Source organism: Sciurus vulgaris (genome assembly GCF_902686455.1).
Source record: "Sciurus vulgaris genome assembly, chromosome: 7".
NCBI classification, from domain to species: domain Eukaryota; kingdom Metazoa; phylum Chordata; class Mammalia; order Rodentia; family Sciuridae; genus Sciurus; species Sciurus vulgaris.
Genome location: NC_136467.1, coordinates 122943611 through 122961322, shown reverse-complemented (window position 1 = coordinate 122961322; position 17712 = coordinate 122943611). Strand labels below are relative to the sequence as shown.

Genomic DNA, 17712 nt, shown 5'->3' with positions numbered 1-17712 from the left:
GTCAGGTGGCCCTAACTGCACACACCCGACCCACGAGGCACCGCAATGGCTCCCAAGACCCCGCTGCCCTGCTGCTGCTGAGACGCAGGGGCCCAAGCCTCCCTGTGTTCCCTGTCCCTAAACGAGTTCCTGCAGAGGAACAGCTCTAAGGACCCAGGAGGCCCAGCATCCCCAGGTGCAGCTGAGCCCAGCGGGGTGGCTGCTCGAGGCTGCGGCCCCAGCTCCCACAGCAGCTCCAGGCCGCCGTGTTCCCACGGAACTTCACCGGGACATTTTAATTGTGTGTCACTTTCTCATGTCATGACACTTTATTTTGATTTTTTTTTCAACCATTTGAAATAGAAAGAACCAGGTGTGGTTGTGCACACCTACAATCGCAGTTACACGGGAGGCTGAGGCAGGAGGGTTGCAAGTTCAAGGCTGGCCTCAGCAACTTAGCAAGACCCGGTCTCAAAATTTAAAAAAAATAATAAAATAGTGCTGGGATGTGGCTCAGTGATCGAGCACTTGCCTGGCATGAGCGAGGCCCTGGGTTCCATCCTCAGCACCTCTAAATAAATAAACAAATCGAGTAAAACATGAAGAGCTCTCTTAGTTCGTGGACTATACAGAAACAGGCCACAGGCCGGGTTTGGGCCCCGGGCAGTCCTTTGCTAACCAGGGTCTGGAAGGGGAGCCAAGGACAAACAGAAAAAGGAACAAATATGTACATGAGCGCAGTCGTGATGACGGCCCTGAAGGAGATGGAATGACCAGCGCTGGGCCGGGTCCCTCTGAAGAGGCCTTTTAGTTTGGGAGAGACCCACCGCAAAGAGCGGGGAAGGAGATTCCGGACAGAGAGGACAGCAAGTGCAAAGAGCCCGGGGCTGAAAAACAGCACAGCCTCAAGGAACAGAAGGAAAGCAGCGCACCAGGTGTGGGTGACAAAGGCTGGGTTGGGCCAGCATGGGTGGGCCAGGCAGGGTGGCCCTGCCATCTGACAAGCCCTCCCCAGCTCAGCCCTTTGACCTTCGGGAAGCCACACTCTGAGCCCTGGGCTCCGGAATTGGAGCCTGTGGCATTGGCTGGCCAGGGGAAAGACAGGGTCAAAGGCCCGCTGTCCTCAGGGAGGAGGGGGCGCAGGGGGGTGGGCGGATGCTCCAAGTTTCCTGGCGGTGCCGTGAAGTACTCAGAGGCACGGGAGCCACACCAACAGAAAATCTGCTGTCTGAGCCGCAGACATGTCCCCTGGAGCCTGGGGCTGGGCACTGAGCGTCATTCTCAGACCCTGCTCTGAAAGAGCCACCAACACAGAGAGCTACCACGTGCCACGAGGGAACCCGGGGCCAGGCTGCCTCCCCTCCCCTCCCACGCCCCACGGTGCAACAGCAAGAAAACTCTCATTATCCAAAAGTAAAGCTGGCGGCTGAGTCCCAGGGCGCGAGTGCGAAGCCCGTGGCAGGAAGACACGAGAGGCCCAGCAGATGGCGGGGAACTCTCCAGGATCAGCCTCAAAGGTCACCGTCTGTCACTGCCCGCCTGCCGCATCCTCTTCTGCATCAGTGGAGTCTCTCATGCTGACTGAAGGCCCAGCTACAAGCTGTGCAGTGACATTTCCTGCAGGCTGACTGTGTGCCAGGGACCGTGCTAGGCTCTGCTCAGACCTGAGCCCTTCCCTCCCACGCCTGCCTGTGAGGTTGGGACCATTGTGATCCTCATTTTCCAAATGAGGAAGCTGAGGCAGAGAAAGTGAATCCATTCGCCAAGGCAGTCAGGCCCCAGGCTAGCTAGCTCCCTAGTCCAAATGCTCCGGACTGAGCCTGTTTTCTCCACTGTAAGATATATGAGAGGCTAAAGAAATGATTTCTATACTGTGACATCTGGCTTAACCACTGAGCTACATACCCCGCCATTTTTATTTTTTATTCTGAGACAGGCCTCCTCTAAGTTGCTAAGGCTGGCCTCAAATTTGCAATCCTCCTGCCTCAGCCTCCTGAGCAGGTGAGATTATAGGCATATGCCACCACCCGAGCAGCACGGTATTCTTCATATCCATTAATACTCCCTGTCCTGAGAAAACAAGGCAAAGCAAGGATGAAGGAAGGGGGCAGGAGCAGGGAGGTCAGGGATATACACGGTCAGACCTATGGTCCCCAGAGTCAAGACTTTGGTTCCCAAAGAAAGCCTGGGTTCAGGTCTCACTTCTTACTCATCTCATTTCAGCAGAAAGCAGCCCCGCGGGGAGCAGAGGACCTGGATGCAGCCCTGCCCAGTCACTTAGTCAGGGCTCATCTCCACATCTGTACAGCAGGGGGTTGGCCCCTTCCGGCTCTGATGCTTGTGATGCTTGCAAGGTTTGCTCACATCAGGGCCCTGACTGCGCCCCCGCCCCCCCCAACATTCTCCTGGCAGGAAATCCTCTCCTGGGCCCCCCAGGTCTCCCCCTAGAGCGGGCACTGAAAATCCAAAGCCGCAGTCACAGCCTCTGGCCAAGCTCCCAGCAGGCGCTAACCTCCGCCTCTGCCACCGGGACTGGGGCAGGGACAGGGGCAGTAACACCTGGGAGACCGACCCCTGAGGAGCAGGCCCTCCCCCTCACCCGCCTGGGGCTCCTCCCCCCACCTCCCTCCCCAGAGTTCAATCTTTTGCTTCGTAAATGGCTTTTACGTTTCTCACCCAGTCTCTCGTTTCTACCAGTTTAATTATTGAGGAGGCCTCTTGTCGCCAGCCTGGAACATTAAGGCTGTTAAAAGGGACCCAGGGACCCAGGGAATGCAGACCACAGCTGGCGCTCCCTTGCCCCCTCCTCCTCCCGGCAGACCTTCTGCCCGTTCCTTCCCCACCCCAGGCCTCTAGTCCAGTCTCACTCCCTGCACGGCCGGGGGGCCTGGAGCCCTGCCCCACACTCCTTCCCTGTGACCTGAGGAAGCACAGGCCAATGGAGGCCAGGCCACCTTCACAGCTGACCAGATGGACAAAGGGTAAGGAGCCCCATGAGCCCTGGGCTGGTAAAACACCCGGGGTTCCGTCCCCTCCCCCACCCAACCCTCTCCATCCTGGAGGCAGATGGCAGGGAAGTCACAGTCCCTGCCTGTCTGGGACCCTGAGCACCTCATCCCAAAACATCTACGTTCCAAGAACACACGTTACCACCTAACACCGAGGGATCCCGTGGGAGCTCATGCAGGTGTCAAGTGACCTGGCCTCTAGCTCCCTTGAGCCTGGCCACCCCTCGTACAATGGGCCACTCGCCCTCTGGAAGAGGGGAGGGGCCTAGGCCCAGCGTTTTTCCAACTTCCTAAAGACTCAGAGTCACGAAAAGGCCTTTAATAGGAAGATCGGACGAGGAGCAGCATGGCGGGTCCAGGCCTTGACCCCTCTGCTGGATGCCCCAGGCCACCTCTGCTCCCAGGCCTGGGCCCAGCAGCTGAAGTGCTGACCCAGCCGGCCCAGTATCCCCAGGTCCTGACCCTCCTCCACCTGCCATCCACCCAAGGGATGGTCCAGCCACCCATTCCCAAACTGCCCCCTGAGGAACCCTGAGAGATAACCAGGGGCAACACAATCCCCAGGAACTGTTCAAACTGTCCACTGCAGGGGCAGAATTTCTTTCCAGTCTCTGGCTTCCTCTTTGAACCACATGCACATTTGACGTTCTTCATAATGCATTCATTGGTTTTAAAATTAAAATCGTGTTTTCATCCAGATCATCAAATAAAACCAACAGTCCAGGAAAAAGGACAGTACTTGAGGACCACATGGCTCTGCGGGGACACTCCTGATGGCTGTGTGCTGTGGCGGGGAGTCCCAGAGCAGGCTAAGCCTAACTCCTACCCCAGCCAGAACCAGTGGCAGGACAACTCAGCCTGCTTTCTACCCCCCACCCCCCCCATCTCCCCACAGCCCCCTCCCTCTCCTCCAATACAGAGACCTTCCTTTCCGTTCAACACCCCTCTTTTCCTGACACCCTAAGATGCCCCCAGGTACTAATGCACCATGGGAGTTGGGTTAAAGGGTCCCAGGAAGGGTCCGGGGGAGAAGGAACCAGCCTCAGCTCTTCCCACCCTGCATGGCACCAAGCAGCTTCTCCCGGTTCTCGGCCAACTCTGGAGCCTGAGGAGAGAAGGCCCACCGCAGAGGCCGGGATCTGACAGCAGCGTGAGGGAGGGACCCGGTAGCTTCCTCTCGTCTCTCCCCCTCACTCCACCAGCCTCTCCCCTACACACTCACACCAACACGAGCTCGCAGAGCAAACGAGGCAGGCTGAGAGGGAGACGCGGGCACATAATTATTGGTAAAATGCTTGTAATGTTTTTCTCTCTCCCCGGTAGCTTTCAGTTGTTTTAGCAGCTTAGCGAAGCACTTGGCTCCAATTGAATTGCAAATCAGCAGCTCTTGCCCCAGGAAGAGAGGAAGGGAGGCGGCACGGAGGGGGCAGGGCGGGGTTCCAGAAGGAAAGGGAGAAAGGTGTGTGCGGAGGAAGGACAGAAGGAAGGAACTGAGCGAGGGAAGCTTGATGCAGGGCCCGGGGCCCAGAAACAGAGCCTGCTGCTCCCGCCAGGCCCGCTGGCCTCATCTGCATTCTCTGCAGGCTCAGCAGCCCCACACCCCTTCCAAAAAATGAGGACACATTTTCTAACCGTAATCATGGGCCGGGAGGGAGGGCCACTAGGGGCTTCCTCAACTACCCAGAAGAAACACATACCTTTCTTGGGAATTGCAAGTATTTGAAAACAATGTCAAAACAAAAGTCTTGCTGCTTCTCCCTGGCAATCTCCAGCGTTCCTACTTCCATTCCCTTTTCATCTGCCTGCCCTTCCTTCTATCCACGCATCTATCTTCTCATCTGTCTGTCTGCCCATCTCCTCCTCCCTTCTGATGTTCTCCCGCGCTCCCTGTTCCCCTCCTGGTTCCAAGTTCCCCAGGGAGGGATGGCGTCCATCACGGGCTGCCAGGGGCCGGTGCTGCTTCAGCACCATGGTCAGCACCACCAAGCCGGTCCCTCGCGGCAGTGCCCACGCTCTGTTCACAGGACAGGACAGCACTTTGAAGCCAATCCTCAGATGCTGCTCCGGGGGAAACTCCCGAGGAGGCAGGAAGGGAAGAGAGAGAACGGCTGGCCAGCAGCCTGGGTTTGGAGGACAGGGTTTGGCGGAAGCCCACACACCTCTGCAGGCCACCCCAGACACTCACCTTAAAGAGGCGCAGGATGTTGGCCACCATGATGGAGACCGAGCTCCCGGAAGCACCGATGACGCCCACCACGCGCTCGGGCTTGGTGATGACGGGCGGGCCACCGCTGCCGCAGCGGACCTCCGTGCCGTCCTTCTCGATGAGCGCCTGCACAAAGGTCAGTGACTGCTCGAGGGCATGGGTGTCCCTCGAGCAGGTGTCCAGAATGCGGGCGCCCAGCGTGATGTTGGGCAGCAGGTCCGGGTCATTATTGATGCGATCCAGAGCAAAGAGCATGGCCTCCAACCGGTGGATGCCCTTCTCCTTCTTGAGCTCTCCGCAGGCCTTGCCCTCCGAGCCCCTGCCGTGCACCGGGAACAGGCCTCCCAGTGTGATGTCCCCATCGATGCGGATGGAGTTCATGTGGGGGTGGCCTTTGGGCTTCCCCAGGGAGGAAGGTACCCAGGGGCCGTAAAGGCTGAGGAGCAGGCAAAGGGGCAGCCGGGCCCACCACCAGCCCCAGCCTCTCTTTCCAGGCATCTCGGAAACACCTAGAGACCCATGAACGGCGGGGCCCCACTCCTAGCCCTGACAGGCCCCTGGTCCTACGGCCTGGGTACGCATGGGCAGTGCTGCTTCAGCAGTGGGGCGGCCAGCGGCGTCCGGCCGGACCGACCATTCTGGAGCTCTCTCTGCCCTCCTCTCCCTGGGCAGTGCTCCGTGGCCCACACAGTCCAGGCCCACAGACGGCAGGCAGTGGCCGGGGCTGCAGGAGCGCTCTGATCCTGGTCCCGGCGTCCTGCAGGCCTGATCTTCGGGGGCGACTGTGGACAGGGTAGAGCGCGCCTAGCTTGGTGTATCCTGGCATCAAGGAGAAAACAGCCCCAATCCTCTCCTCCTACCAACCTGAGAAAGGGAGAGAGAGAGAGAGAAAATATCAAACACAAGCCCAAAGAAGACATTAGCTATTCTGATCTCTCATCAGGAGCCTGGGAGAGGGAGATGCTGGAGGTTATCGCCAAAGACTCCATAAATCTCCTCTACTTGGTTTCCTCCAAGCTGCGGCTGAACTCTGGTTGAAATGGGAGAGTTTGAGGCAGAAATTAGGTCACATTTGAGGACTTCCCAGGGCCTGTGCCCATGGCTATCAGAGGCCCAGGCATCAGAAAGCACACTCCCCAGGAACTGCAGGAAGGGCTGGGGAAGAGGGCCTTCCCCAACATGCCCACAGGAGCAGAAGAAAGAAACCAGTCTCACTGGGTCCAACCCCATTGTAGAGATGGGGAATCTGAGGCCCAGAGAGAGCACTGCCCAAGTCACCGGAATCGACAATGGAATACTGACAAGCACCGGGCTTCCAAGCACCAGGCTCTGGAATCGGAGACTCGTTGACCCTTTGGGGACTTAGAAACCAAGAAGGCAACAAGGCCCCCATGCAGAAATCAGCCAGGGTGGCTGCAGGTCGCCAGATGAGTCCTGCCTGGAGCTGCTCAGGCTGAAGGCCGAGGGAAGACCAGGGAGAAGAGGGATGTGGGGCTCTGGATTTTCCTCCTGAATCCGGGAATACAGGGGGGACCCACCACACCCACGTTTCTACCCCAGCGGTTCAACTGTCCCAGGCGGAGGGTAAAATTCAGCGTCTCCTTTTGGCTTGCTCTTCCCCGTCCCTGGGGCTCTTTCTGACTTTCTCTCTCCATTTCTGGATCGCTCTTCTCCAACCCCGGAATGGGGCTCAGGTTACGGCCTGAGCTACTGCGCATTATTATGATCATCGTCATTATTGTTGTTGTGATTAAATATTTATCTGCGAGGGTAGAGGAGAGAACACCAGCTCCTCCTCCTTCTCACTGCTATTTGGGCTAATTTCCCCGGGGGCTTCCTTCCCTCGCCCAGTCTCCCTGTTCAGAGCCAACAGCCTCCTTCCCTCCACCCAGGAGGCCTCAAGGAGCAGAGTCAAGGTCATCCAGAAGCCCCCTTCTGCAGGGGTTGGACAAATGCAGACCAGGAAGCCTCTTAGCCATTCTGTGCCTCAGTCTCCCCAGGAAGCTGAAAAAGCAGCTTGTATTTGGCTTGGGAGGTTTCCCTAGAGACGTGGTGCCTCCATCAAGGCCAGGAGGGAGTCTTGGATTCAGCCCTCCCCCTACTATCCCCCTGCAACAGAAGCCCTGACCACTCCAGTTCTGGGCCAAGAGGAGGCAAGGACAGAGTGTGGCATCCCAGAATCCAGCCTCAGCTCCTGAACTTCTGGCTCTAGGGATCCTCACCTCGCTCATTGAAATGGTCCCTCCACTTTAGCTCCTCAGGGGCCAAGAATATGGCTACTAAATCCCCTTAGCCACATGCTGTGGGCAGGCCAATAGCCCAAATGCAAAACATGACTCTTCCAATGTCACACAGCAAATCAAGATGTGTGCAGGTGTGCAGTGGCACAGGCCCGTAATCCCAGCTACTGAGGCTGAGGCAGGAGAATAGCAAGCCTGTCTCAGCAACTTAGCGAGGCCCTGTCTTGAAATAAAAAATAAAAAGGGTTGGGGGTGTGGCTCAGTTGTACAGCTCCCCTGGATTCAATCCCCAGTGCAAAAAAATAAACACAAATGAGTCCAGGTATAGGAGCCAGCTCAGCCACCGAGGGAACTCAGGGAACCCAAAGGTGGTTTCATAATGCAGCGCTTTCCAGGATCCAGTGACCTAGGGCTGAAGGCCGATGCTTTGAGGAAAGCTTAAGAGCTACTAAAATACAGGGGACGGGGAGGCCACCTGTGGCTGCGCTGTCATTGTCACTCACACCTTGTGGATGAGTTTGAGATCTCCTTCCCAGATAGAGTGAAAGGAGGCGGGCACAGGGCTGCTGATGCCAGCAACAGGCAATTCAGAAAAGAGAACCTGGAGAAGCCCCAGGCCACTCATAGTCTGCCACTGCTGTGCTGGAGGCAAAGCACAGCCCCTCTGGTCCTTAGTTTCAAAATCTGTAAAATGGGTAAGTTGGAGCAAAATTAGGCCTAGGGGTTATACTTCCCCTCGGTCATATTTTCAGTTGTCACAAAATGATGGTAGACTCATCAAGAACTCAGGCAAGGTTCAAGAATGCTAGGCTTCCTGCGCAGGTGGGAGAGAGTCTACTCAAGACACTGTCTGTCCAGTGACAGGGCCTAGAGAGCAAATGGCAACGCACAGCTGCATCCAGGGCCCGGCTCTCAGTGCCCTGTGAGCTGTGTGTTTTTATCCCCATCTCACAGGCCAGGAAGGCGCTGCACCGAGCGCTCAAGTGACAGGGAGCCCAGGGACATGGCGGGTGTGCAGGCTGCTGCACGCCTGCTGCCCCCCTGCACTGGACCTGCCAGCCGATCCTTCAGTCCACGCCAGCCCTGACACCCTGTGAGTTCGTGATTGGTTTCCATGAATTTCAAATGCAGGAATTTTTGGCATCGTGACAGAGTATGTGCCACAGCAGGGCAGACTCGGGCTGGGAGGCCAACGCGCACGGCTTCCTGCAGTCGGGCCCTGCTCGGGCTTCCAGATCCTTCGGGGGTGGGGGTAGGTGCCCGGTGCTGGCTTCTCCGTGAGGCCTGAGTACATCGGAGCTGAGCAGTGTGTATGCACAGGGACCCACGGGCAGGAGGCCTTGGAGAGAAGGGCAGACACCCACAGAGTTAGAATCAAGAGCCCTGAGGCCCAGGCCCTGCCCCAAGCTCCTCAGATCCCTGAAGTCCTCCCTCCTGGGGACTGGGTCCCAGCCCCTGCCCACAGCAGGTCTCACTCCAGCCCCCATCGTCCTCCTGGGCCTGCCTTTTCTGAGCTCCTCCAGAGAGCTGGGCAAACCGCTGCCTCTTTTAGCCTCCCCTCCTGCCTTTGATCATGTAACAGGAACAAGGGAAAAGTAAAAATACCCCGAGTGAAAGGAGCCACAGAGAGCAGGTGGGGGTGGGGCGGGGAGGCGGCGCCCGGCTCCTTCCCACCGCGGCACTGCCTGGGCGCTGCCTCCACCAGCAGAGGAAGGGGAGCAGCCTGGGCTTGGAGGGGGTCCTTCTTTGAAGTCCTTTCCCCAATTCTTAGACTCTCCTCCACCCCCCTGGCCAAATCCAAAATAACCAGGAAAGGTCGAACCTGGGGCAGTTGTGGGGGGCCGCTCCCCATGTGAAACCAAGCCAAGTCCACCCGAGGGGGGCCTCTTCCCTCTTTTCTTTTCTCTCCCTCTCTTCCCTGGTTCCTCCTCTGAAGGATGAGGACCTAGAAGGAGCAGGAACCAGGGGCAGAGGGGAGGGGAGGCCAGCCTTCCCTCTCCACACAAACAGTTCACGGGTCAACAGTGTTTTCCAGAACATTCTCATCAGTGAATGGGGACATGGGGAGAGCTGGCAACCAGCTGCAGGTGCCCCTTACCCCTCAACCACAGTCAGAGCAGGGGAGTCCCCCACCATGCCAGCGGAGGGCCCTGCATCTGAGGGCCTGTGCAGTGACCCCCTCCGTCTCCAGGAAAGGCGCTGCGTGCTGTTCCAACTCCGTCCTGCCCTGCCCCGCCAGCCGAGCCAGGCAGAACCACAAACCACAGAACAACAACTAGATCTGAAGGGAACCACCGAGACTCACTAAACCTCCAATTATTTTTCACTGAGCTGCTTTTTATTCTTCCAAAACCAACGAAATAGAACAAAATCGGAACACCAGAATGAAGGCAGATAAAGAGGGAAGAGCTTTGTATCTTGCTCCTAAGGGTTGGAGCCAGAGTCAGTCATGGCTCCTGCCCTTGGCCTTCTGAGGGCCACCCCCACAGGAAGGGTGCTCTCAGGCCGGCCAGGGGCGCTCCCCACACCCCCTCCCTGAGTCCTGCTCTTCCGTCCTGCTGGTGCCGGGCCCCTTCGTCTCAGCTCGCCACCTTATCCCTGTCCCCAGGCTACCTTCCATCTCTATCACCTTTCCTGTGCCGAGAGCCCAGCCCTGCCCAGGTGCTCAGGAAACTGGGAACTGTAGAAACAGGCAGAGGGGGTTTGAGTGTCCCAAGCTGTTGAGATGCCTCATGGGGACAGTAGAGGGAACTGGAGGACTCTCCCCTTCTCCATGCTCTCTTTGCCACCCTCTGGCTGGGCAGAGGTGTGGTTTGCTGCTGGACAGTATCCTCCCAAATGGACAGGGCCCATATCCAGTCATCTAGAGCCTCATCCCTCACCCCAGCTGCCCCAGCAAGAAGCCCCCAGTTTGATCCCCACCTGTGTGACCAGCTAGCACCTTCCAACACTAGCAGCCCAGCCATGCCCCACAACCCATGCTGGCACCCCCAGCAGGGTTGAGAGAAGTGGACCAGGGACATGAGGGGAGGGACGGACTCTCAGCTCCCTCTTCTAGGACAATTCTTTACCACAGGGGCCAGGTTCTAAGGGTGGAGTTGGGCGCAGGGTTTGGGGCAGGTAAACGCAGGACTGATGGGCAAGAAGGAGGCATCTGAAACCTTGGACCCACCCAGGCTGGCGAGGGCTCGTTCTGAAGAGCAGCCCTGCTCCAAGAGGAGTCTGGCTCCCCAGCCTCCCTCCCTCGCCCCCACAGGCTGCTCATACTCCCCACCTGGACCGAGAACCCTTACAAGCTCTGAAACACAGGATCCACTTCAGGAGCCACCCTCTCCCCGTTCTGCCACAACAGGGCCTGACACAGAGGTCACTGGTTCTGTGTTGGGCACCTGGTGAAATGCACTACAGAAATATGTTTGGTGGAAAAATATGTATGGAAGGAAAGAAAGGAAGGAAGGGTGGGGATGAGGCTTAAAGCCAGTGGAAACTAAAGAGGGAGAAACTTGAAATCGATTGTCCCGGCCGTGCCCCAACCTGTGATTCCCTCCTTTCAAAAAGCAGCTGAAATCCCTCTTCCTCCTCCTCCAGGAAGCCTGCTCTGATTTTTCCAATTCCCTTCACCTCCTGCCCCCCACAGGCTCTCCCATGTTGTTTTTTGACACTGATGACCTGGAAACACATTAAGGGCCATGTGACCCAAACCCTCCTCATCTCTGCATTCCCTGTGCCTAGTTAAAGGCCCAGAACACAGAAAACACTAAATAAATGACAGTCAAACTCCTGCCCAGCGCAGCAGGGGCCATGGCAGGGGATCTGCAGCAGTATTTCCAACCCACCAAGGCGAACTCGGGCCTCGAGCAAGTTCCTACAAGTCTGCGGTGTGGTCGAATGGAGAAGGTGATCCCTTCTGCCACCGCCATTCAAATGTGGTCTGAGCACTCTCTGTGTGACCCTGCCTTGCTCTGGGGGTGACACAGCCCACACTTGCGTGAGCCCAAGAGAAACCCGTGTGTGGCCCTTCAGGGGATCCGGGATATGAAAGGAAATAAAGCAGGAGAAGGAATGACCCAGAGGGGCTGCTTCCGAAGAGAAGAATCAGGGAAGGCTTCTCTGAGGAGGTGATCAGAAGTTGAAGGCAGGAAAATGCATGAGCCCCACAGACGCCTGGAAGAAGTGCATTCCAGCTAGAGAGAACAGCAAGTTCAAAGGCTATGAGGTGGGCGTAGGCTTAGCGTTCAGGGTTAGGAAACGGCAAGGAGTCCGGCGTACCTGGGGGGCAGTCAGAAGGACTGCAGATAGGATAAAGTCAGAAAGGCCACCCAGCTGAGACCAAGCAAAACCCTATGGGTCCCTGTGTGGATGAAGAAACAGGGGCTCCTCGAGGGCTTTGAGCATGGTGACAAAGGGGGACAGGAGAAACCTGAGGCCCCAAAAGGCAGCCTCCTGTGTAGGCATGGCCACTCACAGGAGTTGGAGAGCCCTGCCCACTGCCCCGTGACTGGAGCACAGCGAGGTGACCAAGTCAGGGGCCCTTGCTCCTATCAGCACAGCACTGACCGTCCTCAACTCCCAGGGCCAGGGGGCCAGGTCCCAAGTTCATTGCCCAGGCCTCCACCCACCAACAGGCCTCCTTGTCCACACAGACCCCAGCCTTCCTTCCTGCCCCAACTGCCCCCGCCCTTACTGCCACCAGTGACCCTTGTTTTCCGACACAGAACTCAAGTGGGCAAGTGCCTTTGTTTGCAGCTGGTGCTTTTGTGAGCTTGTCCACTTCCTCCCTCCTCCTCCCCTCTTCCTGTCCTCCTTCCTCAACTGGAGCTCTCCAAGCCCAGCACCCTGGAAACCTGGGCCAGCACTCAGCCCCTCCCACATCCAAACACTACTGTCCTGCGTGGCCAGCCGAGGATACAACACAGTTCAGGGAGACGCCTGCCCATAGGCCACACCAGTCACACACCCAGACGGAGCAGTGAGCGACATCAGAGGATCAATCACCCACCAAAAGCTTCAGAATCCAGGTCAAGTCCCCGATCTCCATTTCTATATTTAAACCTAAAATAACCCTGTAGCAAGAACAGTGTTTTTACTAGAAGTCCCACCCCAACCAGAAAGCAGGTCTAGCCTAGGGACTGGAGGGGTGGTTATGGGAGGCCAGGTGTGGGGGACCAGATGGTACCCAGAGTTCCTGGTCCCCATGCAGGTGGACCAAGCCAGGAGAGCTCCTTGTTTCATCAAATGATGGCCTCCTCACAGCCAGGGTGGCCAGGGCCTTCTCCAGGGGAACTGGGTGTCTTAACTAAACCGACATTGCTTGGCCCCAAAATGGCATAGGCTGTCATTATGGGCTGTCATTTCCCAATTACTGCAGATAATATCTACCTTAATTGAATGGGGGCCCGATAATGTCATTATGCACTGCGTTCCCCAATTTATTTAATGTACGTGTGTACACATGTATTTATGCCTCACTGCTGCCATGAGATTGCTCAATGGTGAGGTTGACAATAAAACATTTCGACGGGAGTCATCAGCTCTAATTTAGGGGTGATTTTTACTATCCTGTGGTGCTCGTTTTTCCAAGGAGCCAAGAGAAACAGGAGCAAGCTGGAACAACGTCTCTCGGCCCATGGGCGAGGAGGCAGGGGGTGGTGGGCCGAGCTGGCCACTTCTCTAAACCAAGTTCCACTCCCTGCAGGCTCAGGCATGGAGAGAGAGGCAGGGGAGTAGGGGACTGAAGCCGCCAGAGCCTGTGACCTAACTGGCAGGACAAAGGAATAAGGAGCCACAGCCCAGGCAGGGAGAGAAGCAGGGACAGAGGCCAAAGGGAGACCCGAGAGGTGCACAGAGGAGCCAGGCAGAGCCCACACGACCAAGAGAAAAGGCAGCCCAAGGGCTCCAGGGCCAAAGGAGAGAAACTCCTCAGATGGCTTTGGATAGTTCAGGCTAACAAGGGCACTCAAGGAAATAAGCCTTCCCTACTCTTCCCAGGAGTGGGTGGGAGTGACGGGAACCTGGGGTTCCCCTGCCCCAGGCCTGCTGCCAACCGGACAAGCCCCCACAGCCTCCTCTGCTTCCTCCCTCAGGTGGGTCCAGCCAGGATCCCTTCTGCCAACCCCAGCGAGCACGTCCCAAGCCCAGATGCCAGCTCCCCTCAAGCCTTCTCCACGAGCCACAGCCGCTGCCACTCTGCAGAAGTGAGATAACCTTCCAGCCAGCAGCCAGCAGGCCCAGCTGCCCAGGCTGCCAGCAGGGCCTGCCCACTGGAAAGTTGGGTCCTAGGCTGAGCAGGGGAGGACAGCAGGGGTGGGGAGATGTCTTGGGGTGGGTGGTAATTAGGGGCTGCCGGCTCCACGCTTGTCTAGGGAGAGGATGTGTCTACTACCTATAATTAAAAGCTCAGGAGTCCATGGGTCCTTCTCCCATCTCTTCCTACCATCTGTCCCCTATAGCAGGGCTGGTACAGTGTGGTCAAGCAGCCTGGGGGCTGGGTTGTGGGCCCCTCAGGAAGGGTGGGCTGCAGAGCCCTTCCAAGGCTGGGCCTGGTCCCCTGGCCCTTCCAGCTAGCACACCACGCTGTCACAGGCTGGCTCACTGCCTTCCCTCCCAGAGATGTCCCGCCTCCAGCAGAGCGTAGCTAAACCCACCCAGTCACAGGTCTTTGGAGGAGGTAGGTTGAGGGAAAGAGGAGCTGCCCACACCGGGCCACTGAGGCCGAGAAGCAGCTCAACTCCTGACTCGCCCCCCCACCCCCACCTGCTCAGGACCTGTTCTGTGTGACAAGCTGCACCCGCCTCATGTGCACCATTCACAGAGCATGCCTTTGAGTTAAGCATTGTTGGCTTCCTCCTGGGGAGGGGTAACTTTTGGGGGCATTTTGTTCCTAAAAGGTGCGAAGGTGTTGGCAGATGGGGAAAGCTTATGTCTAAAAGGGTGAAAGCCAGAGGAGGTGAAGACAGGGGGCACCTCATTCACAAGTGAGCAGGCATGTCTATCCCAGGGCTCAGTAAAGGGGAGGAGGACAGGAAAACGGGACAAAGGCTCTGATCCCCTCCCCACTGCAGTCAGACCCTTTTGCAGGCTCCATGGCCTGCCCAGGACAGACAAGGTGCCTCTGGCCAGTGGGTGCCCCACCCAGGAGTCTCTTGGCTCCTGGGGGAATCAACACTCTCTGAACCTCAGGAATGGCCCCTGGAGACCTCAGCTCTTCAAGGAAGCTCTTCCTCCATGCACATGCAGAGCCTGGGCCAGGGAGAAAGTGGGGCAGGCCCAGGCCACATCCTGAGCAGTGGAGAGATGGCCTGCAAAGGTTCTTTGCCTCCACCATGGGCTGGCCCTGGGGACGTGAAGCAAACACTGCAGGGTACTGTGCTGTGGGACTGAGGTGCTCAGCACCCGCCCTTACAGCACTGGCCTCCCTGCCTGCCCTACACCCCACTCTCACCCCAGAAGAGATGGGGTGAGTCTAGGATGGGGAAACACACACACACACACACACACACCATGCCTTCCCCCATCACCTCCAGCTTCCTCCCAGACTGACAAGGAGTAGTCACCACTCTGACAATCATGCGTCTTCCAGTTCGGTAAACCCAGCTCAGTCTGTGTCCCAAAATGCCAGCTTTCTCCCTTTGCAGAGAGCAGGAATGGTGAGGAGAGAAGGTAAAGAAATGAGGCACCCCTCCAAAAAGGACTGACAGTCGCGGGGCGGGGGTGGGGGGTGTCGATCACAGCCTAGGGGCAGGGGGCGCTCGTACGTTCGGGCTCAGGACTCCCTGTCGCCACCACCGTTGCCCCATCTCAGCACAAACAGATTCAGACCTCCGGGGTGCGGGGGCGCCCCTCGCAGTCGGGTCTTCCACCTCCCGGCCCCGCCCCCGCACGGGGAGGTGACGCCTCCAGCCTGCGGGCGCTGGGGAAGACCGACCCTGGAGCAGGGCCCCCCAGCACACACACGCGCGCGCACACACATGCACACACGGATCCGCACGGTCGCTCCGCTCGCCGGGTTGCAGCGTAGATTCGGGTTCATCAGGGTCTCGGGGAGAGACGGTCCTGAGTGTCCGGAGAGAGCCTGACCCTGAAGTCCCGGGGCCTCGGGGAGACCCCAGATCTACAGCGCCGCCCTGAGCCACCGCGGCTGCGGGTCAGCGGTTATCGGGCTCCGGCCGGTGGCGAAGGCGACGCTGGGGCGGGCACCCAAGCCGGACGCGGTACCTGGCATAGGAGCCGAGGCACGCGAGGCTGGCGCTGCCCTCCCTCCGGGAGACCGCGGAGGAGAGGTGCAAATAATGCCCCGCGCCCCCGCCTGCCCTGCCTCTCCGCAGAGCCGGTGCGCTAATGCCGCCGCCCCCACCTGAGAGCTGGCACGACCCTCCATCCGGTGGAACCTGACATAGCCTCTGTCCACAGAGACACTACTTTCCCCCAGCCCCTCAAAAAGCCGTTGCCCCCTTCCTTCCCTCAGGGACATCGGAGTGGGGGCTCTCAGCCCCGAGGGGAGACCCTCATGTCCGGATCCCGCACCCTCCGTCCTCGAGGGCTTTGGTTCGCCGGCTCTCCTAAGGGTACCCCAAGCGCGGGACCTCGCTGGAGGCCACCTCCCCAAGCCTCGGTGTCCCCCCGCAGCCCGCGCCCCAGGAGGCCGGAGGGCACAGTCCCCTCTGCTCGTTCCCCTCGGGCCAAAACTCACCCCGAGCCGGCGAGGTTTAAGCCGTGGCGAGGGGTCCCGTACGCGCCCGCCTGCCCTGGGGCTCAGGGAGGCGGCGGCCGGACGCTCGATTCTTGCGGTGCCCAGAGCCCGGCCGCGGCGGGCGGCGCTGACGCTGTGGACCGAGCCGGGCACGGAGCCGCCCGGAGTCCCGGACGCAGCGGGATGAGCTGGCGGCAGCTCGGCCGGAGCCGCCGCCAAGCGCGCGGCGTTCGGTGGCAGCTCCGGCGAGAGAGAGCGAGCTGGGAGCAGCGGCGAGCCCGACTCCCGCTGCCGCGGAGCCCAGAGTCCGAGCCCGAGAGCGCGGGCGAGACGGTCCGGGGAGCTGGGTTCTGCCAAGGGCTCCGGGCTAGGAAGGGAGCGGAGCGGGAGCAGACCAGCGAGCGCAGCCGGCGGAGGTGCGGGCGCCTAGCGGCGCCGCCGCGGCGGCGGCGGCAGCAACAGCAGCAGGGAAAAAATGAGAGCAAGCCAGAGAGCGCGCTGGAGAGCGAGCGAGAGAGGGAGAGAGAGACGGGAAGAGCGAGGAAGACGCGGAGGGGAGGCTGCGGGAGGGGCGGGAGCGCGAACCGGCGAGGGGGCCGCAGCCGCTCGCCCTGGCGCCCACGGCCGCTGCCGCACCCGAGGAGGTGCGAGCCCAGCCCGGCAAGTTTGCGCTGCAAGTGCGGGCCGAGCGCGCCGCGCTTCCGCCGGCCTTTTAAAGAGAGAGCACCTGGGAGCCCACCCCCTACCCCGCACCTCCACCTCCGGAAGGCTGGGACGCTCGCAGCGCCCCGCCGCCCCTCCACGCCCGCCCCGCCGACGGCTCCCCCTCCACCACATCCCACTGTCGCCCTCTCCCGGAAGCCCCCTTTCCCCACACCTCCCGTGCACGTGCCTGGCCACCAGCTACAAAGATAAGGCAGAGACCCCTCCTCACCCCGGAGGTTAAGGGTCAGGGAACAGACCCTCCCAACACACCCTGAAAAGTACAGCAGAGCATAGCGAAGCAGAGGGAGCGCTACTGCCACCCCTTGCGTCACCAGAAGCCCCATCTGCAGGGCAGCTTCTCACACATCCGTACACGTGGTGTATGCCCCATGTGGCATGTTCGACTTCACACCCCACTGGTCTGGGTTCAAGCCCGAGGGGAGAAACTGAGGCCCAGTTAAGCAATTCCACGTGCCCCAGGTCTCATATCCTGCGGTGGGGGCACTTCCTACAGAGCCGCCTAACACCTCAGAACCCTACCAGACTAAGGGAACATCAGCCGGCTGGTCCACGGCAGGAAGGCCTCCTTCCAGCACTGGTTTGTGAATGTAACAGGTGGCCTGGTCACAGGCCACAGTGAGCCCAGAGAAGATTCCATCAGCCTGCTGAACTGGAGTTCAGTTCCCCTCCTTCCCTGGGGGCCTCTGGAAAATCCCAGGAGAGGGTTGGCCACAGGCAGGCCGGGGAGGAAGCAAGGGAGGTAGCCACACAGTCCTTTTAGGATTGCAAGAGCATCTCATCCCAGACTGCAGAAGTGACTTCAATTAGACTCATGATGTGATTGTCCTTGTCCCAGAGAGAGTGCACAACACAGGGCCAGAGAGC

At 59.0% G+C, this 17712-nt stretch overlaps 1 protein-coding gene across 4 annotated transcripts in view; it reads right to left on the bottom strand.

Annotated features, from left to right (window-relative positions):
* GRM4 (glutamate metabotropic receptor 4) overlaps positions 1–16770 on the bottom strand; it is a 106794-nt gene extending 90024 nt beyond the window's left edge. The window contains exons 1-2 of one of the 4 annotated variants that reach the window (XM_079147215.1): positions 16123–16770; positions 5173–6057 (exon numbers count right to left, since the gene is read on the bottom strand). In XM_079147215.1, coding sequence (XP_079003341.1) covers positions 5173–5691 — 519 coding nt within the window. In that variant the 5' untranslated portion in view covers positions 5692–6057; positions 16123–16770. The remainder of the gene's footprint in view (positions 1–5172; positions 6058–16122) is intronic. The other 3 variants (XM_079147213.1, XM_079147214.1, XM_079147212.1) reach the window with 3 other exon arrangements.
* Positions 16771–17712: the final 942 nt, after the last annotated feature.